This window comes from Chelonoidis abingdonii, chromosome 10 (assembly GCF_003597395.2).
Source record: "Chelonoidis abingdonii isolate Lonesome George chromosome 10, CheloAbing_2.0, whole genome shotgun sequence".
NCBI classification, from domain to species: domain Eukaryota; kingdom Metazoa; phylum Chordata; order Testudines; family Testudinidae; genus Chelonoidis; species Chelonoidis abingdonii.
The window spans coordinates 76,755,630-76,783,414 of NC_133778.1; the positions used below are offsets into that span (position 1 = coordinate 76,755,630).

Genomic DNA, 27,785 nt, shown 5'->3' on the forward strand with positions numbered 1-27,785 from the left:
CAGGAGGTCTCCAGCCCCCCCCCCCACTGCAGCCGGTGGGGGCAGGCGAGTCTCCAGCCCCCCCCCCACTGCAGACGGCTGGGGCAGGAGATCCGCCCACTAGCAGACGTCTGGGAGCAGGAGGTCTTCCAGCCCTTCCCCCACTGAGACGGCGGGGGCGGAGAGTTCTCCAGCCCCCCCCCCCCCACTGGGCGCCGGCGGTGGGGCTGGGGGCCGGAGCGTCTCCAGCCCTCTTCCCCCGCCTCACTGCAGACCGGCTGGGGACAGGCGCATCTCCAGTCCTCCCACCCGCCTCTGCAGACCCAGTTGGAGTCGGAAGCATCCGACCCCACGCAGACCCAGCTGCGGGGCAGCAGGTAAGTTTGATTTCGCGTCAGGTGATTTTTGCTATCTTGAAGGTCGTTTTCTCTTGTGCATTTGAGTCGGTGTAACTGGCCCGACTATTTGCTGCCCGCTGCCTCCCCCGCTTGTACCTTTGAAATTTCCAGGTAGGGGCAGTGCAGCAGCAGAGTTCTGCCCCGTTGTAAGTGGTGCTGCTGCGGTTTTAAATACGGGGGCAGGAGGAGAGAGGGACAGGCACCACACCTACAACTCTTCAACAAGCTGCAGTGGGCGATCTTCCCTGCACGTTCCGCCTTGCTCCTAATGAATTGTCCTAGCCACTTGAATTTACAGACAGGAGGTTTATTGTTTAAGTCTATGCTGATGAAGTCTATAGAGCATCCCCGCTCTGGGTAGGAGGACTCCAGGCGTGCATTTTGAAGACATGTCACCTTGCCGACGCGTGTATGCATATGACTGCGGGTTCCTTCCATGCGTGCACGTTGGGAAACGGTTCATCCTTGCACGTGTGAATGGCTTATGCATCTGGGAGAGAGGGATTTCATCTCCCCGGTGCATGTGATGGGACCTTGCTGGCATGCACGTTGGAGTTCCCCCATTGCGCGTGAGAATTCCATGTCTACGCAGATTGCAAAGGGGTTCTCCTTGCAGGCATACTGGCATGTGAGCAAACTTTAGACAGAAGGGCGTTTTTTAGCCTGTCCCCCCAAAATAAAAGGGTCTCGCACTTTGAATATAGCAAAACAAATGAAATGGGGCTCAGCAAACCGTGCCCATTCTCCTGGGCACCAGGCAGGGCTGTGCAAAGAACTGCAGAAGTCTGTTGCTGCCTCTGAAATAAAGGGGATTTATTGCCATGCGTTCTGTGAAAGGCGATATTGACCTCGGATTGCATTTGCTCCCTTTTCCAAAATTATGGTCTTGTCCAGGTCACTCGGACGTTGGGCTTTATTGATTGAGCTGGAGATAGTCGCTTGCTTTATTAAGTGGAATAAAGAGACTTGGTCGGATGGATATATTTTCTGTCTTTTGCTCCTCCAAAAAATAGGTCTCACCCAGCAGCTGAGACTGCAGTTCTCTCAGGCACTAGAACAAACCCACTCAGCCCCCTCCCCCTCTTATTCTGTTGTCTGATCTATTCTTAGCTCCATGTCTCCCCCTTTGAAGCTGGTGGATTCCTGCCCATTCCCTTTGAAGAGGAAATCGTTTTTTAAAGAAGCAAAAGGGGATTAGTTTCACATGCATTCATATTCCCTTTTAAACCAAGGAAAGGCTTTTTCAGAGGAGAAATCCTGGCAAAACTCTGGGTGTTTGTTTTATAAATCTTATTAACCATAAAATAAAATGCATTGCTCTGAAATTGTATTTCTCAGAGCTTTATCCTTAAATGACCTTGCGCTTTTTAACAATTCTTATGAGTTTTGCAAAGCCTTCATCATAAGATGTAAATTGCTCACCAGGAAAATCAGTGCTTGCATTTATGTTAAGTGTGCTTAAAATAATATTTTATCTCAATTTATTTCATAACTCCTTACTTTCAGGATCATTCATACACATCCCAGCTGAGTTATGCACCTGTCAGTCTATAGCTTTCTCCAAGAAAATAGCTCCTTAATGTTGCATGTTTCTGGAGAGGAAATGATTTTTTAAATTATATTTACCTTTCTATATCTTCTCAGTTATTTTGCATAGAACTAGAGAAAGGCAGCTTCCAGTTTTCTCTTATTTTGAATTGATTCTACATTATTCTTGAATGATTCCCTAATTTTGTGTGTTTGAATACATGTCAAGGATAGTATCATTTTGTAATACCTGAGCCCCATACTCTGAATGGAAAATTTTCTCTTCAGAAACAGCCATTGGTGTAATGAAATCTAACTATTATTGAAAGTGGTATCATCCGATCCTTTTAAAATGTCTCGAACACAGCCCCTTTTGTGCTAAAGAAAAGGCAGAGCTCTGGTATTTTTAAATAGTTCCCTCAACAAACCCAATATCAGTCATTCAGTTGCTGCAGGGAACATTCAGCATTATTTTGAGTTTTGCCCAACAAAAAATAGACAGATCTTTCCCAGTCCAGCATAGATCATTTTCATTTTTTAACCAGTGTTGGTGTGCCTGGTAGATCCTGTGTTTGAATAAAGTGCACAGATTGGTTTCTCTAGTCATCCGATTAGATGGGAGCACAAAGATTGAAAACATCATTAACAATTATCTCTGCCTATTTTTTCCCAGTAAGTGGTTACTTGGTAGAAGTCATATGTACTAATTAAAGAAGTAAGTCAGCTAATGTCTTTTTGCCTCAGTTTCCCCCTCTCTAAAATAAGGATAACGATTATTTTCCTGGTAGGTATGGTAAAAATTAACCACCTAATAATAAAAACACTTATAATATAGCACCTTTCATCTGAAGATCATAAACTATAATATGAAGGAGTGTATATGTTCCCACTTTCCATATAGGGAAACTGAGGTACAGTGTTTGCAACTATGCCATTGTCATTCAGCAAGTCAGAGACAAGCTTGGAATAGAACTGCAGCCTTCTGATTCCTAGTCTATGCTGTACCCGTCAGACCATGCTGCCTTCCAGATTCATTAATGTTTCTACAGCATTTTGAAGTTCAAAAACGCTGTATTAAAGATCTCTGTTCAGGCAAAGTATGGATTGCTGTGGATGGCAGTCTAAGACGTTCTTTAATTATTTGCCACATTGCCATGATCTTGAGGCCATACAGAGCCCTATTAATTGCCGGTGGCTGCTGTACATATCCCAAATAGACTATAGCAGACAGATCTTTAATTGATCCCAGGGAGGAACACTCATCTAGGTTTGCAAACTAGGTCTTCAGCTTCCAAAGTGCCTGCTTGACTACCAAGCCACAAACCTTTGAGTTAAATCTATGCACCGATGCATATTAGTTTTATCAGAGTGAAGAATATCAAATGCCTTCACTCTCCCATCAAGAGAAGTTATTTACTTTTTACTGAGATTTGCAAGAGTTCTTAATCTAATGTTAGAAATGCCATAGTTTAAATGTTTTAAAAAATTACAGTAGTGTTTTGTGAGCATTTGCCTTAACTGTGCCCTGCAGGGACCAGTTCTGTGGGGTAGTGGAGAGCTCCACTCCTTGTTCTCCCTTAGGAGACTGTGATTTATGAAATAGAAATCTACTCACTGAGACCTGGACCAAACCCACCAATGCCTATTCATGTTGTCACCACAGGTAATGACTCGGGTCGCTACCAGTCTGCATTGTGTTTGAACCAGTGCATCACAGCAGAGAGAACTCAGGGTACGTCTACACTGCACGATTATTTCGAATTAGCTTAAACCGATATTACAAAACAGATCTAATAAAATCGGTTTAGCGTGTCCACAGTGGGATCCCGAAATCGATTGTTTGCGTCCATGGTCCAAAACTACCATCGATTTCAGGAGCAGTGCACTGTGGGTAGCTGTTCCTCAGCTATCCCATAGTTCCCACTTCCGTGTTGAGAGCACAGTGCCTGATGGGGCAGAAAACATGACCCCGGGTGGTGCTGGGTACAGCCTCACCGCCCCTTTGTGAAGGCAGCAGGACAACCCTTTGGCGCCTTTTTCGCGGAGTGCATTGAGCAAACGCCATAGCACAGCAATCTTTTCCCTTTTTTTTCACGTTGGTGGGGGGGGTAAACTGAGGAGCTGTTCCTGCAACCACGCCAGCACTGTGTTTGAACCTAAAACGACATTTGGGAGCTCAGCCCAGAATAGCAAATAATTTTCAGAGACTGCTGTGCGACTGTGGCATAGGCTGGAGTCCTTCAGTACCCCTCCCCCTTCATGAGCGTCCATTTGAGTCTCTGGCTCTGTTACGCTTGTGCACGCAGCGCTGTTATCCTGGAGTTTTTATTCAAACTCTTTGGCATTCGTGTCTGTAACGGACTGGATACAACAGATTTGTCTCCCCATCAGCGATCAGACCTAGTATCCCCGTACCAGTCTATGCTGGGAGGCCTACTTTTTCGATTTCAGACTGCATCGTCCAGCCGTGCGATCAAGAGCTCCACGCTGGCAGCAGGAAATGTAATTAAAAGTTCGCGTGGGCTTTTCCTGTTTACCTGCCCGCTGCATCCGAGTTTCAAGATTGCTGTCCAGAACGGTCAGTGCTGCAACTCTGGGATGCCGCCCGGAGGCCATAACGTCGATTTCCGGTCCACAGAAACGTAATCCGAGTTATCACTATCGAATATTTAGCGCTACTCTCTCGTTTGGGAGGAGTTCCGAAATCGATTTAAGGAGCCGTTTAACTCGATATTAATGACGACGTCGTGTGAACGGATACAGCGTAAAATCGGTATATCGGCCATTAAACCGATTTAAAGTCGCAGTGTAGACCTGGCCTCAGGCTCTTACCCAGGTGTTGCCTCTAACCTGACTACCGTCCACACACACAAACCTCTCATCTGGGTTTAGAGGTGCTTTAAACCCAGCTAGCTGATGCAGTTAGGCGATACGGGTTTGAGCCTGGGTTCTGCTTTAACCCAGGCTGGTAACACACCTACTTTGCAGTGCTGCTACTCCTCCAGTGCCTTCCCACAGTTCCCACTGGGCCATAGTTTCTTCCCCTCTATGAACACCTTCCTTCTGTACCAGAAGTCACCTTCTAGTTTATGTACACGAGTTTGGCATTTAAACCCCACATTGTATTTAGGCTGCTGTATTTCTGCAGCACTTCAACGGTATTTGAACAGTCTTTGGGAAGGAGATAAGGGAATGCACCAGGGAGGGTGCAGTGGAGGAACCAGCGTGATCTCCTTAGCAACGTACCATGCTGCCAAGATGCCTTCCACCGAGTCTCGTGCCTTGCATCTGCCTCCTGTTGCCAAAATGAAGGTTGCATTAAAGCCAACAGCTGGATCAGGTCATCATTCACAGTAAACTCCACACTTCGTCATGGGTTGCAACAGAGGCGGAGGACCGGAAGTTGTTTACATTAGTGAGCTGGCAGGCTAAGAACACTTCCACACGTCTGTCCTTCCTGAGTCAAAGTTCTCTTACAATACACTGTGAAAGAATTCAGAGAACTTAGTGCAGTGCTAAGAACCAGGGAATAGCCCCCCAGAAGTCCTAGCCTACCTCCTCAGGTGGATGTGTGCAGCACCAGCATGGATGCAGTCACACAGGTGCGGGACATTTTAAGCTTTTGCAGTAGGGCCTCTCTACTCAGGCTAATATAACCTGGGTACCCAGACCTGGTGACAGTCACTCAAGCTGACTGCAGTGAAGTGATATGCTCTATGTCCTACTGCAGATCCCCTGAGCCATCCAGTTCCTACCTTTAGAAGTTCTCTCTAAATATCCTAGATGATATTTATTGTGTGACATGTAAGGGACGCTTCCAGTTCTGTCAGTTTATCCCGTGTGGCTGTTCAGTAACTCTTTATGGGCCAAATCCTGATGTTCCTACTCAGTGGTTACTCAGGCAGAATTCTGAATTGAAGTCAATGAGTGTATTGGCCTTGTGTAAACATTTTTCAAATAATCCACCTCTACATTTGGTTTTAGACAGCGGTCTCCAGTGGACCACACAGCAGTGACCTTTTACTTTATAATTAAACAAGAAACGTCTTCTTCCTCCATGTACCTTTCCCCCACATGGGTTCTCTTGTCAAGATAAGGACTTGTAAGTCTCCCACCCCTTCATTCCAATAACCACATTCCAGCCCTTCCCCCTTTCAAAAGTTTTCTAAGTGGCTACAAATTGTGGCTCATCCTCTGGTTGGGTTAGCAGAAGCCATCATCAAAGTCCATGTTGCATTATGGATCAGCGAACCCTGCATACAAAAACTGGCCATCAGCAGTTCTTTCTCTTACGTATATGTGTGTGCACATGTACACCATTTAGAGGTGGTTTAGCCCTAAAGGTGGGGTGGCTGGTGGAGGGAGGGGGAACAGCTGCTTCCAAACTCTGCTTCCATATAATCCAGCAAATAGCATTGCCATTGGGCTGGCAAATGAAAATCCTTTCAAATGAGCACTCAGTGTCTGCTGGGTTAAACATGCAGGACTCAGAGCCCACTGAAGTAGGAAAATGGGGAAGTGTGTGGGTATAGGGGAATGGGTGGAATTGGGACAAGGAGAGGAAAACGTGCCTTCACTTTGTTTCCAGAAGAAATGTAAGCCCAGGTATTAGGTTGAGATTTTCAAAGCAGTCTAGCACATCTTCTATTAAAATTATTTATATTACCATAGTATCTAGGAGCTCTAGTCATAGACCAGAACCCTATTATATGTGAGATGTGTCTAAATCTCTTAGATAACTTTGTAAATCTCTTAGATTGCTTTGAAAATCTCAAACTATTCCCACTCCTGTGATTATTCTAATATCCAAACCTCAGGTCTCTTCGAAAGCTCATGTACATGTGTCACTCATTGAAACTTCTGGCACAAGACAATACATGGTACAAAACCAGTCTCATTCCTGTGGATAAACTTAGAAGCTTTGCATTCTTTGTCTGAAAATGTTTGTTTCTTCTCTCCTACCAAATGTGGACAAAACCTCGAGACTGGGGTTGGAATACACTTTGTTACATACTATTTTTGTCCTAAACAGAGGTTGACAGACAGTGTTCTGGGATTCTCGTAAGGGAAAGTTTTATTCAAGGGAATATGAGAAGGCATTTTGTTTGGCTTTTTTTTTTTAAAAAAAAAAAGCTTTTCTTGTACAGTGTGTGCCAGAGTTCAGTAAGGCTGCTGCGCATAGCAGCGTTATCCCTTGACATTTGGGAAAGTTATGGAATAATGGAGAAAAAAGAACTAATTCATAAAACAGATAGTCTGTAAAGCACCCTCAGTGGAATGACTTAGACAAATCCTTTGAAAATGTCATCCAGAAACAACTGAGTGATACTTTGGAAAACTCCTTTTTAAAAGTTTTGGCTGGACTGTATCCTATAGAATGTTACTAGCAAAGAGTTAAGTCTGTCACAAAAACGAAGCGCAAAAGAGGCCCAGTTTAGTGGTCTGAGTATAGAGCTGAGAGCTAGAAGTCCTGAGCCCTAATCCTAGCACTGTTACTGATTCACTCTGTGGCCTTGAACAAGTCACCTGAGTGTCCTCATTTACAAAGTGGGGCTAATAACAAGTATCTCTCAGCAGTGTTGGATGTCTCAATTAAAGAATACCTGTAAAGTGTTCCGTGATTGTCAGGTATCTTACTGCATTTTCCCCTCTGTTCTGCTCCTTGAACTGATATGTTAAACCACTATGCTCTGCTCTTTGAAATTCTGCTACAGGATAAACCTCTCCTGTGATGCCTGCTGGGCATGGCCAATTAGCAACGGCCCGAGGGAGGGTCAGTGGGATTGCTTATCACTTTGTTTTGAAAAAATATTAAGTTTAAGTGATTTGGAACCATCAAGGTATACACAGAGAGGAAGGATGGTCCAGTGGTGAGAACACTAGCCTGTGACTTCAAAGACCTGTGTTCAATTCCCTGTTCCGCTACAGAATTCCCCTGTGACCTTGGGCAAGTCACTTAGGGCTTGTGTAAATGAATGTATAATTCATCACAAGCTTGGGTGTAAGTCCGTGTTGGGCGCTCAGCAGGGGAGCTGGGACAGTTTTTATAGTGGGGGTGCTGAAAGCCATTGAACCAAACTGTAAACCCTGTATATAATGGAAACTACTTCAAGCGAGGGGGTGCAGAAGCACCCTTCGTTAGGGTTTGCTTGCGTCCAGTTTTCTACCAGTACACCCAGTAGAAAATGGACCCTGGTGGCTCCAGCCATTAAAAGTCCAGTTGGCGGTGCAGCGGGGCTAAGGCAGGCTCCCTGCCTGCCCTGGCTCTGCGCAGCTCTCCGGAAGCAGCCGGCATGTCCGGCCCCTAGGCACAAGGGCGATCAGGGAAGTGCTGCGTGCTGCCCCAGTGCTGGCTCTGCAGCTCCCATTGGCCGGAAACCCCTGCTTTACCTGTAAAGGGTTAAAAAAAAGTCCATAGGTAAAAAGAAGGCAGTGGGCACCTGACCAAAAGAGCCAATGGGAGGGCTAGAACGTTTTAAAATTGGGGGAACAAACTTCCCCTTTGTCTGTTGTTGTTGCTCTCCGGAGAGAGGATATGCATTGCAGGAACGGGGCTAAACTATGCTGTAGGAAGCTTTAAGCCGGGTATGAAAAACCATCAGATCATACCTAGAGACTACTTATTTTAAATCCCCAAATATGTAAGTAGATCAGGGAATGTCTAGGAAGATGCGATTAGGTTTCTCTCTTTTTTCTTATTGGCTTGTGGACTCCTCTGTGTTAACTCCCAAATGCTTTTGTTTTGCGTGAAACCTTTAAGCTGAACCTCAAAAGAACTATCTTGATGCTTAATTTTTGCAATTGTTTTTTTTTTCCAGACCTAGCAAAAAACCTAAGTTCCAAATGTATTTTCTTTCTTTTTGTTTTTAATAAAATTTACCTTTTTTAAGAACAGGATTGGTTTTTTGTGTGTGTCCTAAGAGGTTTGTGCATATGTTGTTTAATTAGCTGGTGGCAACAGCTGATTTTCTTTAGGTTTTTTTTTCACAGCTGTTCCCTGGAAACGGGGGAGGGAGAAAAGGAAGAAACGGCTTGAGGGTACTGCACAGGAAGGAATTCCCAAGTGCTACTTCTTGGGTTCTCAAAAAGGGTGCGTTTTTTTGTTTTGTTTTTGCAGTTGGGTGCTGGTAGGATCTACCCGTCCAAGGTCAGAGAAAAGCTGTAACCTTGGAAGTTTAATACCAACCTGGAGTGGTCAGTATTAATTTTTAAAATCCTGGCAGGCCCCCACCTTCTTCACTCAAAGTGCCAAAGTGTGGAATCAGCCTTGACAGCAGGAGTGGGGTAGGGGGCAGGGCAAGGGTGTTCAGTTTTGTGCAATTAGAAAGTTGGCAACCGCTCCCTTAGCTCCCGCACCTGTGGCACTACGTGTCTGTGTGAACCCTGCTGCTGTGCACTAAATGTTCCCTACTGCACTTTGATCTAGCCTGCTTTGAAAGGGGAGTAGGTCAAGGCACGCTAGGGGACTTTTTAGTGTGCAGCAGCCAGTGTTGCCGTAAGTACTGATGAAAAGGACTTAAGTATAAGTGCCAAGTACACATTGCAGAAGTCCTTATCAGTACAGGTGTGCTGTGAAAATCATACTTATGTATTTCTAAGTAAAAGTACAAGCAGAAGCACAAGTACTGTCCTCTCCCATATTCCCTGCAATTGTCTGGTCAATGTATGGACAGCTATCTAAATAATGTGAACACAGTGGAAGAGAAAGAAGAAGAGTAACAATGAAATGCTATTCATGTATGTGAACAATAGATTAACAATGAAAAAATATCTTCTAAATGTAAATACATTTATTTACACATATACACACATGTCAACCCGAATGTGGGACAATTGCGAGGGATGTGATTGTTTCAAAAACCTATTTTGAAGAAGCACTTGCAGAGGGAAAAAAGTTGCTGGTATTTTAAATACCTTTTAAAGTGTACTTAATACAAGCACGAAGTACATAGTATTTAAAATTCTTAAGAACAAGTATGTAGTGTGCTTCAAAACAGGTATGTTCGTTCTTAGGTGCATGGGAACACTGGCAGCAGCAGGGTCCACTTAGAGTTTAGACATGAGTGTGGCAGGTTCATGCAAGGTATATTTACACTCCAGCCTGCTGTGAACTCAGCATTCATTTAGACAAGCCCAAAATTGCTCTGTGCCTCAGTTCCCCATCTGTCAAATGGTGATCTTAGCACTTCCCTACCACATAGGGATGTTATGAGGATTAATCCAGTAAAGATTGTGATACAGATACTGTGGTAAACAGGGGCCAGATAAATATCTTAAATAGATAAACAGACTTAAAGCTGGCATATGTAAACACTGGAGCTTATTACTGTTACTGTTTTCCCTCTTATTGTTTTGCATGTTCGTTTGTTGCATCTTATCTGAAATTAGACTGTAAATTATTCAGGGCAGAGATCTTGTCTTGCTATATGTTTATACAGCATCTAGGAAGGTAGATTCCTGATTCTGCTTGGGACCTTGGTGTGCTACAAATAAGTACGAATGATTAGACCAAGAGTGCTGGAAGCACTTAATATACTTGATGTATTTATCTGCCGTACATTTTCTGCAAATATAAACATAAATAAATACAAAACTGATGCTAGTTATTGCCCACTGCTCACACTGTCGTCTCACCTCAGCTCTGTTATGAACAATCCCCAAAATGCTGTGGTCAGAACAGAACCCTGTTTTTAATGTACCAGGTATCAAAGGATTTTCTTAGCTTTGTGAGAGGCTTTTTCTCATTCTGTTTTCGTGAGCAGAATAATATCTTTTAATGGAAGTAGGATCAAACCTTTCCATTGACTTAAAATGGTACAGGAGCAAACCTTGAGACTCTTGTGTGATAGAGTCTAATGCTGTCATGACAGCCCTGATCGGCAGTGCTTGCTACTGTGGGGCCTGTCTGGGGTTCTTCCGTCTGTGTTCGCACGGAGATTAATAACAAATTGCTAGGCTAATAAACTGCTGCAAGCTAGCTCTGAAGCCCTGGCCATTGTCCTCTTCCTTACCACCTGTTGTGGATGATTAGATTCATGCCTGCTCTTGTGCTACCATGGGGAGTGCAGTCTACACTGATATGTGTATGGAAATTATCATGCTCTACCTACACTTTGAGGGACTTACAGCCCACGATTAAATCACCTTTAATCTTCCCTTTGATAAGCTAATTAGACTTCAGGAGCCCAATCTATTGTTGTGGCTCACCCTCTCCAATATGTCACATCCTTCTTGAAGTGCAGATGCCAGAACCGGACACAGTATCCCAGCAGCAGTCACGCCAGTGCCAAAAACAGAGGTAGAAATAACCTCCCTACTCCACGTCCCCCAAGGACAACATGAGCCCTTTTTGTCACAGTGTCAGACTGGGAGCTCATGACCCCACATCTTTTTTCATCATAACAGCTGAGGGGGCTGCATTGGTTTTTGCCTTCAATTTTTGTGTGCGCTAAACCTAGGTCACAGCTGAATAAACTTAAAAAACAAACCAATCCCTCCTCCTCAAAGCCCGGTCTCTGGTTTTAGGGATGTTTTTAATTTTTACTGTCAGGTTTTGTGTGGGTTGCTGTTCAAGGTTTAGGAGACTTTCTGTCTTCTCTTTGAGGCAGTGTGGGCTGAACACAGGTTGAGAACCTGGAACTCTTAGATTTTAATCCCAGCTCAGTTTCTTTCTGTCTGTTCAGTTTTTTGGGAGGGGTTGCCCCTCACTGTGGTATCTGAGTGGCGCCAGGCCACTGTGCTGCAGTTTTCCCCATCCTTAAGTTAATCAGCTGCTCTATGTGCAGTGTGTTTCAGGTGCAGAGCATGATCTAAGCTTTAAGCATTATGACTGGACTTTGCAGGAGAACTTTAGAAGAGTGTTTTTATGTGTCCCAGGCAAGTCTCTGAAGAATAGCACCACCTGTGTGAATTTACTCCCCAGCCATTTGTCCCCTCAGTGTGCGTTTTTAAAAATGCCTCTCTCAAAATGTAGACAAGTTCCTGTGGACATGGACAGCTGCTGAAGTTAGTATGTCAAGAGCTGTCTCTTTGCGCTCTTTTTGAAATCAGGGGGTGGTTTGAGCTGGAGGGGAAGAGTATTTCTTTATTCTTGGATAATCCATTGTTCTTTTATATTGATTAAGGTATGAAGTGTTAACACCTACTTAACTAACTTCCCAAGCACACTACTACTCTATGGGCACACTGTGTGTGTGTGTGGGGGGGGGGGGGGGGGGGGGGGGGGTTGATGTAAGATACGCAACTTCAGCTACGCTGTTCCCATAGCTGAAGTCGACATATCTTATTCCGACTTACCTCCCATCCTCAGGGCGTGGGATCGACGGCTGCGGCTCCCCCGTCGACTCCGCTTCCACTGTTCGCCCTGGTGGAGTTCCGGAGTCGACAGGAGCGTGTGCGGGGATTGGTTTATCATGTCTAGACGAGACACAATATATCCCTCTCCTATAGATCGATCGCTACCTGCCAATCTGCTGGGTAGTGTGGACGTACCCTATGTAAATAAGACATTCCACAATGCAGAGAAGCAGCAATGTCCCCAGGAAGGAATCACTCTTTTTTTTCTAGAAGCTTTGTATTTTTAACCTCCACCCCTCTGTTTGTTTGTTTTATGCGAACCCTCCACGGGCTCTTTCACAAAGCACGGAAGGGGGCAGGAGAATTGCTATAGGGTTTTTCTTTGCCTCTATTTAGGATTGGGTGGTGCTATTATCCCAAACTCTACCTAAAATCAAACTCCACCCACAGAAGACACCACACTAGACTGGGATGCTAGATTGGGATACCACTCAGAAAAGACTGCACTTCTTCAAAATATTGTCCCTATTCTTTCTTGCTTGTTATAATAAGGATTGAAATGATTTAAATTAACATTGTTAACTATACTAAGGTGTAAGAGTCAACCCCTCCTTGAGATGACATGGGGCATTTCAACACCTCTTGGAGCTCCTGTTTCAGGCTGCCTGTAGACTCAGGCATAGAACATTGCATTGGTTTCACTCCACTGGCAATTTGAAGGTTCTGTTTGCAGCTATAATGGCCAGAGACTTGTGCCAAGATTTGCAAAAGTCCTGATGATTTTTGGGTGCCTCACATGATGCATCTTTAAGTGCCCTGCTGAGCCTTATTATTGGAATGCCTCTTTACACACTTCCTGATGGCTAATGAAAGTTTATTTTCTATATGTAAAACTTCAGTGATCTTTTGATTTTCAACTTTTCAAGCCACTCAGAGGCAACTGAACACAGTCTTTCCTCAGGTATTCAATTAATACAATTAAAGTTTTTACTATAAAGCTCTGTGTATGAGAGAGAAGCATAAATAAAACTTTAGATCATGTATTACAAATTTTAAAATAACCAACCCCCCCATCCCAACTCAAATCCTCAAAACTTGTGCCTTGTATTTGTGGGAGGGGTGTTTTAGACCATATAACTGAGTCTAAAAATGTTAAACTTCTTCCCAGCATCTGTTTAAATAAAACAATTTCTTCACATTTAATGGGCTGTAAATTATGATGATGTCTTTAAATTCCCGTTGAAGGACTGCTTCATCCATTAAGTGGGATTTTAATTCTCAGTCATGCAGAGTCTTCTAATCATTTAAATGTTCAACCTAGATCTGCCTTGCTGTATTTAGATCTCCACCAAAGTATCTATGCCAGTGCTATCTCACAATCAATCTCTTCATTTCCTAGATTCGATCTAGTCTGAGAATTGCATGAATCCTGTGGATGCAGGATGGATGTATGGATCATCCATTGATTGTTCCAGACAGGGAACACAGGGTAGGAATAAATGGTAACTTTTCAGAATGGAGAAGGGTAACTAGTGGTGTTCCCCAAGGGTCAGTCCTAGGACCAATCCTATTCAACTTATTCATAAATGATCTGGAGAAAGGGGTAAACAGTGAGGTGGCAAAGTTTGCAGATGATACTAAACTGCTCAAGATAGTTAAGACCAAAGCAGACTGTGAAGAACTTCAAAAAGATCTCACAAAACTAAGTGATTGGGCAACAAAATGGCAAATGAAATTTAATGTGGATAAATGTAAAGTAATGCACATTGGAAAAAATAACCCCAACTATACATACAATATGATGGGGGCTAATTTAGCTACAACGAGTCAGGAAAAAGATCTTGGCGTCATCGTGGATAGTTCTCTGAAGATGTCCACGCAGTGTGCAGAGGCGGTCAAAAAAGCAAACAGGATGTTAGGAATCATTAAAAAGGGGATAGAGAATAAGACTGAGAATATATTATTGCCCTTATATAAATCCATGGTACGCCCACATCTCAAATACTGTGTACAGATGTGGTCTCCTCATCTCAAAAAAGATATTCTAGCACTAGAAAAGGTTCAGAAAAGGGCAACTAAAATGATTAGGGGTTTGGAGAGGGTCCCATATGAGGAAAGATTAAAGAGGCTAGGCCTCTTCAGCTTGGAAAAGAGGAGACTAAGGGGGGATATGATAGAGGTATATAAAATCATGAGTGATGTGGAGAAAGTGAATAAGGAAAAGTTATTTACTTGTTCCCATAATATGAAAACTAGGGGCCACCTAATGAAATGAATGGGCAGCAGGTTTAAAACAAAGAAAAGGAAGTTCTTCTTCACACAGCGCACAGTCAACCTGTGGAACTCCTTGCCTGGGGAGGTTGTGAAGGCTAGGACTATAACAGGGTTTAAAAGAGAACCTCCATGAATTTATCCAGTTAAGTCCATTAATGGCTATTAGCCAGGATGGGTAAGGAACGGTGTCCCTAGCCTCTGTTTGTCAGAGGATGGAGATGGATGACAAGAGAGAGATCACTTGATCGTTTACCTGTTAGGTTCACTCCCTCTGGGGCACCTGGCATTGGCCACTGTCAGTAGACAGGAGACTGGGCTGGCTGGACCTTCGGTCTGACCCAGTCTGGCTGTTCTTATGTTCTTATCCACCAGGATGCAGCTTACGCTGCTTGCATGTTGAGGGCCTATTTCTGCATCCTTTCCTCAAGCAAAACCCCCATCAAAATCAAAGGCATTTTTTAATATTAATAGTGACTTGATTAATAGGCCCTGAGTTTTTGGTGTGGATTGGTAGTAAAAAATTCAAGACAACCTAAATACTTCATTTTCATTTTTTATTTTTCATGGCGTCGTCTTGATTTTTCCCCCCTCAACATAAACTCACATTTAAAAAAATCCTTACACTTGTTACTAATAGAAATGCAGATTATTAAATTGCAGGGTTTTTCAAAATGAGGTTGACTTTTCACCGTGTATCACATCATTCAATTACTATTTGCATTAACCTCACCTTGCATAATAAATCTATGGTTTGTCTAGATTAAGGAAATTTGCACCATAGTTTCACTGCTGCAATTGTCCAGTCCAGATCCTAAAATAGTCAGTTTTGTGTACGTTTATTGTCAGTTTCACCTTTTTGTTTTACTGCCAATGCTTTTGTTTGGTTTTGCTGGCATTGCAGAGGAATATTAAAATGTCCCAGCAAATCATGCTTCTTTAGTCTGTTCCTATTAAACACCCAGTCCAATCCTGATGGCTTTTGTTTAAATGTGGAACATACATTTAAGCCTGGTTCATATTAGAAAACTTGTGTTGGTGTAACTAAATTGATTTTAGAATCAATAAATGTAGATTCACATAAGTCAGTTTAAATCATGTTTAAACCAATTTTGCTTAACGTGGTAAGTTAGCTGCAAGTGCCTCTTTAAAAATCCGCAGGAACTTGCTCTTGTACATGGAGTTAAATGTGACGCTCTATTGATTATTTATTTGTCCTCTTTCTCGCTCTCATTTTAGGTTGGAAATGGAGGATGTCTGTTGGATGCTGTGACTAGGATGCTTTTGCAAGCCAGAGCATCCCTGCTAATCGTTGCCTGATTGATGGCTCAGAAGTGCAGGAGCTGATAGATTTTAAACACCTCCTCAGAGATGCCCGATGAGATGCTTCAAAACAGCAGCGGGATGGAGGAAGCAGTGCAGAAGGAGAACAAGGCTGGAACATGCAGCCCGCACCGAGGCTCCCTGCGGAGAGCTGTGGCTATGGCAGTGACCTTTGATGGAGAAGCCACTATGGACAGAAGGAAAAAGAAAAAGAAAGAGTCCCGTCCAGAGTCTATTATAGTTTATCGGTCGGAGAATGAAAATAAGGTGGAAGAGGAGCAGGCAGATGAGGAAGGAAGGGAGAGAAGTTCAGAAGAAGGCTCCAAGTTCTTGGGAAATTCCATGACAGATGGTATGTGTCCTCAGAAGCTGCAGCTGGCACCCAGATTCCACTAGCCGTTGAGCCACTGACCAGTAAAATATATTGATCCATGCGTAAATAGGGGCACTAACTCTTGCTTGTCTTTTTTTTAAAGATATGGGGAAGGATAAAACTTATGGAAGTGCATCCTCCTCTCGTGTGGATGAGGGCTCTGAACCCCCCAGGGCATCCGTGGGACTTGAGGGCACAAGCCCTTTCTCAGATGTAGCTTTTATTAGGCTAGATGCTGCGAATTATTTTTTGGGGTTCTGTACCTTTGCTTTTTTTTGAAAATTCAGCATTTTCAATTTACAAAGCGAGAGTTTTTTTTTTTTATGGAGGCAGGATGGGTGGGCTGGTGGGGGAGCACAGGAGGAAAATCCTTTCTAGCTTCGCTACTGACTTTTGATGTGACCTTGGGCAAGACACTTCAACTTCTAGTCCTCAGTTTTTCCTGTCTCATAATACTGGAGAGGTTGTTTGTGAGGCTTCAGACATGTTTGAAAATGCTTTGAAATCCCAGATAAAAGGCACCAGGGGTTATTTTTTGTTCTGTTTTCTTAGCCATTTATTTGTTTGAATATGCTCCCCATTGGTCTCCCTCTTTTTAAATCTTTTGTTTTTTTTAATGTAGTGCTAATTTAGGGCCTGATGCAGAGAGATGTTGAGCATCCTCTTCTCCCATTGACTTTGGGATCAGGCCCTCTTCCCTACTTAGAAAGAACTGCGTGTAAAGCAAATGGATGGGAAATCGGGCTCCAGGTTGATCAGTTCTAGAGGCTCTTTCTGGGATAGTGCCATAGGGAGAGGGCACTGGCTGCAGCCTCCTGTTTATACATTCTTAGCGTAGCTTCCTCTTTGGATAGGGACTCCTTGTCACGGTCACCGGTGAGCTCTTTCAGAGCTGCTTTCACCCAGAAGGGCGGCTGGAGATCTCTGCACAGGGACGAGTCCTCACCAGGCTTCCAGCCCTACTCATCTATTCAGACACATAGCTGATATGGGAGGAGAGTGGCGGTGGGTTTGTGTGTGTGTGTGTTGGGGGGCAGAGTTTAGTAAATAAGGAAAATTGCTGTTCATGTTTATTCCATCCCTTTCCCTGTGCGGAATGCACTAGTATTCGCAGCCCAGTTAGATCGCTGCATCTCAGACCTACAGTCCTGCTCTGTTTTCAAGCCTAAAAAGGGTTGCAGACAGTGGACGCTTCTGTTTTTTAAAGTATGTCCCATTGTCCCTTCATTGATGTCATAACTGAATTGCTTCTTTCCCCAGGGAATATCCATGTCCTGTTTAAGGCTTGCAGACTTGTCTATTCCCATCTCTGCCCTTACCTTCCTGTGTGTGACCTGAGCCGACCACTCCTCCTCTGCCCAGTGTCCCACTCAGGCAGTAGCTCTGCTTGGGCTGGTCAACCCAGCTCACGATCCCTATGTTCTTCCAGGACTGGGCTGGGGATGGGACTTTCTCTGTCTCTCACTGTGGAACTCCATCTCTGAGACGCTCTGCCATGTTGGCTGCCTTTAGATTATGCTGCTGGTCCCAGGGACTTCTGTTGTCTCTTTCTTGCCCATATTTGGCCCCTTCCTTTGTCTTTTTGTTATTTCTGTACAACTTCCTGCCCCTTTCTTCCCTTGCCTTTCACCAGTGTGGACTGGATCCTTTGTGGTGGTGACTGGTTTGCCTGGATCTGTCCATGTGCCACGTTGTTTGATATTGGGCCATATTTGGCCTGATTGACTTTCCCTGTAATTCTTTTAAAATGTCTCTCATATGTTTATGGCCCTTTGAAGGAAGCCTTTGTAATAGGTGCCTTACAGAGCAATGAAATAAATATCTTTAACCGGGACTTCCTTCTCTGTGGCTTCTACAATCCCAGCTCTCCAGCAAGGACAGATTGCTCCCACCTGCCTTTCCATAGGTCCAGAGAATGTACCCACCACCCCTGTTCTTCAACACTGGTTTCTCGTTCACTTCATGAGCTATGTCGGATTAGCCAGACTTGTTTTAAAAACTATCTGTGGACTTGCTGCAGCCTAAGTGACAGACCTAGAGCCAAATTCGGAGCTGATGTGTAAGAGCATATAACTGGGACCCCGTAACCACTGTGTAAGGCAGCGGCGGGCAAACTACAGCCCGCAGGACAGATCCGGCCTGCAAGCTCCTGCTGGGAAGCACGATCTGGGGATTGCCCTGCTCCGGCACTCCAGCTGGGCTGCAGGGTCGGGGGCCGCACCACGTGGCTCCTGAAAGCCGTGGCATTGCCCCACTCTGGCTCCTGTGTGCTCCAATGGCCCCTTCTGGCGCGCCAGTGGGAACTGCAGGGGCGGCGCCTGTGGATGGGGCAGCGTACAGAGCCAACTGACCGTGCCTCAAGTGTAGGAGCCAGAGAAGAGACATGCCTCTTGTGATGTTGCTATTCTAGCAGGACCCAACTGAGAGTGCCAGTTCAGGACAAATCACTTAAACAGGGCAGTTACAGCCTGTCATAGTGTACTTTCCTCAATCTGAACCTTAGAGTCCCAAAATGAGGTACTAGCATGAAATCCTCTAAGCTTAATTACCAGCTTAGATCTGATAACGCTGCCACCAATCAGAACTCTGAGTGTCTGATAAACTCTGGTCTCCCCAAAACCTTCCTTGGGGACCCCCAAGACCCAGATTCCTTGAGTCTCACAACAAAGGGGAATAAACCATTTCCCTTCCTTCCCCCTCCTTTTCTTCCTCCCAGATTTTTTCCCGCCCAGGGTACACTAGGAGAGAGAGACAGATTCAAGCTCCGTGAATCTAAACAAGGGGATTCCCCCTCACCCAGAGGCAATAACAGATTCAAGTCTGCGTGAATCTAACACAAAGAGGAAATTTAGTCCTTCCCTCTCCCCACCAATTCTCCTGGTGAGTATAGACTCAATTCCCTTGAGCCTTATTATGGGAAAAAATCAAACAGGTCTTAAAAAGCAAACTTTTAATAAAAAGAAAGGAAAAAAATTACAAGTTATCTACTGTATATCTAGATGTAAATATTACAGGGTCTTTTATGTGCTTATAGACAATAGAAGAAAGCTTCTCCAGCAGAAATACAATTAAGATACTTTCAGCCGAATACACATTAAAACTCTACCAGCCAGATACACAGTTGCAAAATACAGAAAAACAATTAAAAAGACTAAACTGTCTTTCTATCTTTGTACTTACAAAATTGGAACAGAAGATTAGAGAGCGTCGATATTGTGTGGTCACCTCAGAGCTAGAGAGAAACAACGCAAAACCCAAAAACCACAAACAAAGGCTTCTGCCAGGGACTTCGTCGACTCCGGGCCCGGCAGGTCCGTCGAGTCCGATCCCTCTCAGCTCCCCGCCAAGATCTGGGGTTGAGCTGATGGTCCCGTCCACACCCGAGACCTTCTCCTCGGCCAGGGACCTCATCGCTCTAACTGAGCCTGTGCTGCCCCAACCCCTGGCACCGCCGGTGCGGGTTTTGCAGTCTAAGGGCACGCCCACGCCGATGCGAGCACCGTCCCTGGACTCTCCGGCTCGGCACCGGTCATGATCTCGGCACCGATCTCGATCCCGAGGGAGGTCTCACTCGCGACGCCGCTCGCAGTCCTGGCACCGCTCTCCATGACGGTACCGGTCGTACTCGCGGCGCAGATCATCCTCGCGCCGGTCTCGATACTCCCGGCACCGCTCTGGCTCCAGCCACCATTACCGGCACCAGGACTCGAGGAGTCGTTCCCGTCATCGGCGATCCAGATCCCGGTCGACCTCCCGGCACCATGCTGGTAGCAGGTCCCGGTCTCGATTGCGGCACCAGTATGGATCACGGCACCGATCTCCGGCACCGAGGAGGTCTTCGCCACCTGGAGTGCGGGACCCGTACCACTCCCGCTGCCCTCTTCTCCGAGACTCAGCAGGAGCATGGTCCTCAGCAGTGGGGCTTCTGGACCCCCGGGCGTATCACCAAGCCCAGGGCCCCCAGCAAATTCCTCTGCGGTCGTCGGTCTCTGAGCACAGGGCTCCGGAGGCTACTTCTTCACGCCTTCCTCCATCCCCTACAGAAGAGCAGTCGTCTCATCCTTCAGATCCTGAGCACCCGCAAGAGTCAGACGCGGTGCTCCAGTCTGAGCCGCCACCAGACCTGCTCCTGCCAGGTCTCTCCTCGTCGTCCTCCCCAGATGAGGCGGTGGCGGGGACGACATCCACCAGTCCCCCCCCCACTGGACCTCAGGGCGCACCAGGACCTCTCAGGCTCGTGGCGCAAAATATGAACATCCAGGCTGAGGAGGTCTCAGAGATCGAGGACCCGGTCGTGAGCATCCTCTCGGCGGATGCGCCCACTCGTGTCGCCCTGCCCTTCATAAGGACCATCCAAGCCAATGCCACCACCATCTGGCAGTCACCGGCTTCCGTTCCCCCCCGCTGCTCGGGGTGTCGAGCGTAAATACATGGTCCCTTCGAAGGGCTATGAGTACTTATATGTCCACCGCCCCCGTGTTCCCTCGTCGTTCAATCTGTGAATGAGAGGGAGCGCCATGGACAACAAGCTCCGGCCCCCAAGTCTAAGGAGGCGAGGCGTATGGACCTGCTTGGCCGCAAGGTCTATTCCGCAGGCGCCCTGCAGCTGCGGGTCTCCAACCAGCAAGCTCTGCTCAGTCGCTACACATACAACACCTGGGGGCGGCTGATAAATTTAAGGAGCTGCTCCCGCAGGACGCTCGTCAGGAGTTCGCCGCTCTCCTTGACGAGGGGAAAAAGGTCGCACGCACTTCCCTACAGGCGGCTTTGGACGCTGCAGACTCGGCCGCCAGGACTCTGGCCTCCGGAGTCACTATGCGCCGCATTTCGTGGCTTCAGGTCTCTGGCCTTCCTCCGGAACTCCAATATACCATCCAGGATCTTCCGTTTGAGGGCCAGGGCCTGTTTTCGGACAAGACTGACCCTCGGCTGCAAAGCCTCAAAGACAATAGGGTCATTATGCGTGCCCTGGGGATGCATACGCCGGTCACCCAGCGTAGACCATTCAGGCCTCAACAGCAACACAGGCCTTACCCCCAGCCCAGGCAAAGGCAAGACTTTGCCAGGCGGCGAAATAGGAATGGCAGGCGCAGACAATCGGGTAACCAGGGGGCCAAAGCCAAGGTCCCTCCAAGCCTTCCTCCGGGCCGAAGCCCTCGTTTTGAAGGTGCGCCCGAGGGCGCTGTACCAGTCCCTCCCCGGATCCATCTCCTCCCTTCTCCAACCGTCTTTCGTTCTTCCTCCCGGCGTGGTACCAGCTTACTTCAGACCGCTGGGTCCTCCGCGCGTTGCGGCTTGGATACCGCCTACAGTTTGCTTCGTACCCGCCCTCCCACCCCCCTTCCTCGTCCCTCTTCAGGGACCCCTCTCACGAGCAGATCCTCCTCCAGGAGGTACGAACGCTCCTCGACAAAGGGCCATAGAGGAGGTTCCAGAGAACGAGAAGGGCAGGGGTTTTACTCCCGTTACTTTCTGATCCCCAAGGCCAAGGGAGGTCTCAGACCCATCCTCGACCTACGAGAGCTCAACAAATACCTGGTCAAGTTGAAGTTCCGTATGGTGTCCTTGGGGACCATTATTCCATCCCTGGATCCCGGAGACTGGTACGCCGCCCTCGACATGCAGGACGCTTATTTCATATATAGCCATCTTCCCGCCCCATCGGAGGTTCCTTCGCTTCGTTGTCGGCGGCCGGCACTATCAATTCACGGTCCTCCCGTTCGGCCTCTCGACGGCCCCGAGAGTGTTTACCAAATGCATGGCCGTAGTCGTCGCCTTCCTTCGTCGCAGTCGCGTGCATGTGTTCCCCTACCTCGACGACTGGCTTATCCGGGGACCCTCATAGGAGCGAGTCCTCGCGCACGTCCGCATGGTCAGCCGCCTTTTCACGAGCCTAGGCCTAATGCTCAACGCCGAGAAGTCCACTCTAACCCCTACTCAGAGGATAGAGTTTATCGGAGCCGTTCTAGACTCACCATGGCCAGGGCCGTTCTTCCCTTGTCGCGGTTCCAGGCTTTGACAGCCATCATCCACAGGCTGCAGGCAGCACCTCTAACCTCCATACGTACTTGCCTGACACTCTTGGGCCACATGGCGGCCTGCACATTCGTCACGGCGCATGCTCGGCTCCGCCTACGGCCCCTCCAGTCCTGGCTCATCCCTCAGCTCCGTCCGGCCAGGCGCCCGTTAGATACAGTAGTCACGATTCCTCAGGACGTCCTCCACTCCCTCCAGTGGTGGCTGGATCAGTCCGTCGTGTGTGCAGGGCTTCCGTTCCATCCGCCCCAGCCCTCGCTGTCCCTGACAACGGATGCCTCGGACTTGGGATGGGGAGCTCACCTAGGTACCCTGCGGACCAGGGCCGCTGGTCTCCTCCCGAACTCGCCCTACATATCAACGTGCGAGAATTGAGGGCGGTCCGCCTGGCTTGTCAAGCGTTCCATCAGCAGATCCAAGGTCGCTGTGTTTCGGTTTTCACCGACAACACAACGACGGTATACTATGTAAACAAGCAGGGCGGTACGAGGTCTCCTCTTCTTTGTCGGGAGGCCATGACGTTGTGGGACTTTTGCATAGCCCACTCTGTTCACCTAGTTGCTTCCTTTCTCCCGGGGGTTCGGAATACGCTGGCGGATCGTCTCAGCCGGTCCTTTTGCTCCCACGAGTGGTCCCTTCGCCCGGACATCGCCCTGGCGCTCTTCCGGAGGTGGGGGCATCCCCATATGGACCTCTTCGCATCCCGCAGGAACAGAAAGTGCCCGATGTTCTGCTCTTTCCAAGGTCGCGAACCGGGCTCGGTTGCAGACGCCTTTCTGATTCCCTGGGTGACGCACCTCTTCTATGCGTTCCCTCCGTTTCCGTTGATTCACAAGGTCCTTCTGAAGGTGCGCAGGGACAGGGCCCGCTTGATTCTGATCGCTCCGGCGTGGCCCCGGCAGCATTGGTTCTCTCTGCTGCTGGACCTGTCGGTAGTCGACCCTGTTCCCCTGCCTCTTCACCTGGACCTGATCACGCAGGACCACGGCCGGCTTCGTCACCCGGACCTCCGTCTCTGCACCTCTCAGCTGGCTCCTGCGTGGCTGACTAGGTCCGAGTTGCATTGCTCTTCCCAGTGAGGCAGGTGCTTCTGGGAAGTAGGAAGCCGTCTACGAGGGACGACACGTACTCAGCCAAATGGAAACGCTTTACGTGCTGGTGCGCGGAGAGGCGTCCACTCCACCGATGTTTTCCATCCCATCGTCCTCATTTCCCTTTGGTCGCTCAAGCAGAAGGCCTGGCGGTGTCCTCTCTCCGGGTTCACTTAGCCGCTATCTCCACCTTCACCCGGGGAGCGATGGCCCGCCTGTCTCCTCACACCCCGATGGTGGCTGATTCCTTAAAGGTCGGAGCGTTCTACCCCCAGGTCGCCGCCCAGCCCCTCTTGGGATCCTGAACCTGGTGTGTCCGTCTTAATGTCCCCCTCCGTTTGAACCGCGCACGTGTTTCCCTCTCTACTATCCTGGAAGAAACGGCAATTCCGGGTGGCCATCATTCTGCTAGGCGTGTGCAGAGCTACGCGCCCTCGTGGTAGAGCCCCGTATAGGTGTTCCATCGCGACAAAAGTACAAGACTAAGGCCCGCACACCGCCTTTCTCCAAAGTTGTCTGCGGCCTTTCATGTCAACCAGGACATATTCCTACCCGTATTCCTTCCGAAACCTATTCGTCTCGCAGGAAGCAGCAGTTGCCACTCCTAAGACGTGCGTAGGGCGTCGCCTTTATATAGAAAGACCAAAGCCGTTCCGCAAATCCCCCCAGCTTTTTTCGCCATAGCTGACCGGGTTAAAGGGTGCCTGTCTCCTCGCAGAGGGTTCTCATGGGTGAACATCCTGCAATATGGACCTGTACGACTGCCGGTCTCCTGGCGGCAATGTGACCACGCACTCTACGGAGGGCCGCAAGCATCATCGACGCCTTCCCTTGCGCAGTACCCGTCCAGGAAATCTGCAGGGCAGCGACCTGTCCTCCGTGCACACCTTCGCTTCCCCATTATGCCCTGGTCCAACAGTCAGGGGATGATGGCAGCCTTGGCTCTGCGTGTGTTACACGCTGCGACCTCTCACTCACAACCACACCGCCTAGGTAAGGCTTGGAATCACTACTGAAGGATATGAACATCACTCGAAGATTATGTAAAACACGTTACTCACCTTTGTAACTGTTGTTCTTCGAGATATGATTGCTACCCATATTCCATTCCACTGCCCTCCTTCCCCACTCGTCGGAGTAGCCAGCCAAGAAGGAACTGAGGAGCGGGCGGGCCGGCAGGGGGTAATATTACCCGATCGCGGCAGCCACCTAGGGGTGGAACTGCCGGCCCCGGCGTTGCAGGGTAAAGAGTCCTTCCGACGAACGTGCACGCGCGGCGCGTACACCTACTGGAATGGATATGAGCAACACATCTCGAAGAACAACAGTTACAAAGGTGAGTAACCGTGTTTTCCCTTGCCCTGCCTTTTTTTAAATTATTTACCATTATTTGAACTCTAACTGTATTGTCTAATGTCTTTGGGGATTTTCGTGAAACGTGCTTCAAAAAAAATAGTTCTGTTAATGATGATGCAATTTATCTCTCATTTGAAGGTGTCTGGAGCATGCCCTTAGACAGCCGATATGTTACTTTAACTGGAACTATCACAAGGGGGAAGAAGAAGGGCCAGATGGTGGACATCCATGTTACGCTAACAGACAAAGAGCTACAGGAGCTGGCTAAGTCAAAGGAGCCTCCAAAAGATGAGACACCGGAAGGGAAGAAGACTTGCGACGTTGGAATGGACAGGGGCCCCCATGTCCTACTCTGGAGCATCATCTGCCTTCCTGTCATCTTTGTAGCATCCTTTGTGGTTTCCTTTTACTACGGGACCATCACTTGGTACAACATCTTCTTGGTGTACAACGAAGAGAGGACCTTCTGGCACAAGATCACCTTCTGCCCCTTACTGATTATCTTCTATCCTGTCATAATCATGGTCATGTCTTTCTTCCTAGGCTTGTATACGGCCGTTACCCAGATTGCATGGTCCTTCGGTGGCTGGTGGCATGCCGTGAGAGATATGGAGAAGGGATTCTGTGGCTGGTTGTGTAGCAAGCTGGGCCTAGAAGACTGTTCCCCATACAGCATTGTTGAGCTGCTAGATTCTGACAATATCTCAGGTAGTCTGTCTGGCAAAAGCTCTGCACAGGGTGTTGAGACTTCAACAGTCTGAGGCTTTGTCCTGCCTGACTCTGACTTTCTTGATCACGTTTATTATGAATGGTGCACCAGACAAAGTACTACACTGACTTTTTTATCTTTGAGCACAGACATAGAGAATGAAATCGTGGGAGTTGGTGGGGAGGAGGGGAGATTAAATGTGCACAGAGCACCAAAATGCCGAATGGGAGTCTGGTATTTATTGTCAGGTGAAAATGCATGGTTATTTCATAGGGCTGCTTAGCTGATCTATTTAATATTTGGTTTTAGCAAATCACAACTGTGTATAATTGTGAGAAGATCCAGGTGTGTCGGGTTAAGGATGGAAGCTATATAAGGTATGTTGGGATGAGCAGCAAAAGTCCTTCACTTCTGTAAAAGGCATGTCTAGTTTTAGCGTGGAAAGGATGGACCATATTGTGAATGTAGACCTAGCTAAAGAAGTCTGTTCTCTGGTCAATCCCTGTGTCCAACACCTGCTGAAATCAAGTGCTCATGTGGTGCTAGAGGCTAGACTGCAAAGTGCATGGTGTTACTTAGAAACCGGTATGTTGGAAAAGGTGTTTCACTAGTTCACACAAATGCAACAGACCTTGCAGGTAGTCTGGCTGCTGCAATGAAGAATGTATAGTAGCTTGAAAGGCAACCTTGATACTGAACATCTGGTTTGGTGTGCAAGCAAAAGTTCAGGTTGTGCCAAAAGATTCCTCCTTTCTTAATCCTAATTATATAGCAGCATAAGAAAGAAGCATCTCCACTGAACAAGAACCAGGAGTTTGTACTTGTGAATGCAGTGTGTGTTTGTATGGAGCAGTAGCACATGTATTTAGAGCTGCACAGGTGATGTGTGCAGAGGGAAAATCTTTCTACATAGGCCATTCTGTTGCCTCATATCTATCTTGCTGTCCTGATACGGCAGTGAATCTACTCCTTGAGAATGGGAGATCCTGAGCCTGCGTCATTTAGTGTTAATGCAAAATGCATTCGTCTCTCCGGCTGGAAATCCCACCCCCATTTCTTGACTCCATGTCTCCATACAGTTAATTATACTGAGTGGTGATGGACTTTAACCTTCATTTTAAGTCTGTCCCCATCCCCCTGTATTTCATTCTCATGGATGTTTTTCTTCCTTTGCATCATCTCCTGGAGGAACATTTTTAAGGCATTTAAAGATTGGCACAGAAGTTCCCTTCTGATTCCTATCTTGACTGTCCAGTTTTGGACTGGGAAGGTGGGTGGTAGTTGAGTTACAGGTGTCCAAAAGATAGTTGTAGTTTATAATTAGTCTGCGCACATATACCTCCTTCAGCCATGGTTTTCAACCTTTTTTCATTTCTAGACCTCCTAAAAAATGTTGAATGGAGGTGCAGACCCCTTTGGAAATCTTAGATGTAGTCTGCAGACACCCAGGGGTCCGTGGGCCACAGGTTGAAAACCACTGCTCAACAGCAAAGTTGGTGCCTGTGGAAGACCTGGAGCCTGAACCCTCTACTTCCACATCCCCAAGGTACAGACGTTAAAGGCAGCAACCAATCAGTCTTTTCCTTCACTGCATCACTCCCGGCCTGGAAGGGCCCACCAGTCACATGCATGGAGATAAGTGATTCATAGTCTGTGTGCAATCTATTCAATCAATGTGGCCTTCATGGGTGTATGCACTTTTCACCCCACCAGAGGGCTTATCTGCTTTCATCGTGGGGTTGCTGAAAGCTTGTTTCTCACACAGTGGGTTTAGCTGGGACACTGACCTTCCCAGCATGGCTTGTTTAAAACTGCATGTGTATTCTTGACCTCTTTCTTCTGCAGCTCACTGCTAGGTGCTGGCGACAGGCCAGATAGGATGCAAAGCACCCTGCTTTAGGTACAGCTGTATTTCCACATCTGTGCTTGCTCCAGCTTCACTCTTCTGAATCTGGTGCCCAGAGAGGTAAACAAATGACAGCACATTGGCTGGCGAAACAGCAAAACCAAATGTGTGCCAAAGCGATAGGGAACAAAATCCATGGAGCAAAGAGATTAAAACCGGCCACAAGCAGAGCCTCTTGGCTTCCGTGAATAGCATCATATGTTAAAGAGAATCTCCTTGTCTCTTTTCACATCAGACTAATCTCAGTAGAATTTTACTCCTCCTGACACTGATCCTTTTTTCCAGTTAGTGGGGAACTGGGCACTAGCCAAACCCCTGCTTAAGTTTATAGTTGTTGTGACAAGGAGTGGGATTCCGACTTGGAATTGTTTCTTGTAGGGTCATGGGAAATGAAGAGAATGCAGTTGGCTCCTTGGACTTGCTGTACAAAAATCAAAAATGCTGGGCACACTTTTGTGCCCAACACTTGGGAAGCTCCTAAACATTTTGGAGATTTCTGAATGTGTAGTATCAGTGTCTT

General features: G+C 47.2%; 1 protein-coding gene across 4 annotated transcripts; it reads left to right on the forward strand.

Annotated features, from left to right (window-relative positions):
- Positions 1–265: 265 nt before the first annotated feature.
- TMEM169 (transmembrane protein 169) lies at positions 266–26,084 on the forward strand. 4 transcript variants are annotated; one of them, XM_032764439.2, is made up of 5 exons: positions 266–356; positions 8,895–8,994; positions 13,600–13,702; positions 15,711–16,146; positions 24,789–26,084. In XM_032764439.2, the coding sequence occupies exons 4-5, from the start codon at positions 15,843–15,845 to the stop codon at positions 25,409–25,411; spliced, it is 927 nt and encodes a 308-aa protein (XP_032620330.1). In that variant the 5' UTR covers positions 266–356; positions 8,895–8,994; positions 13,600–13,702; positions 15,711–15,842; the 3' UTR covers positions 25,412–26,084. The 4 variants fall into 4 exon arrangements, with proteins under 4 accessions (XP_032620330.1, XP_032620332.1, XP_032620331.1 ...); XM_032764441.2 differs by having other exon boundaries at positions 13,600–13,689; XM_032764440.2 differs by lacking the exon at positions 13,600–13,702.
- The last annotated feature ends 1,701 nt before the right edge of the window (positions 26,085–27,785 follow it).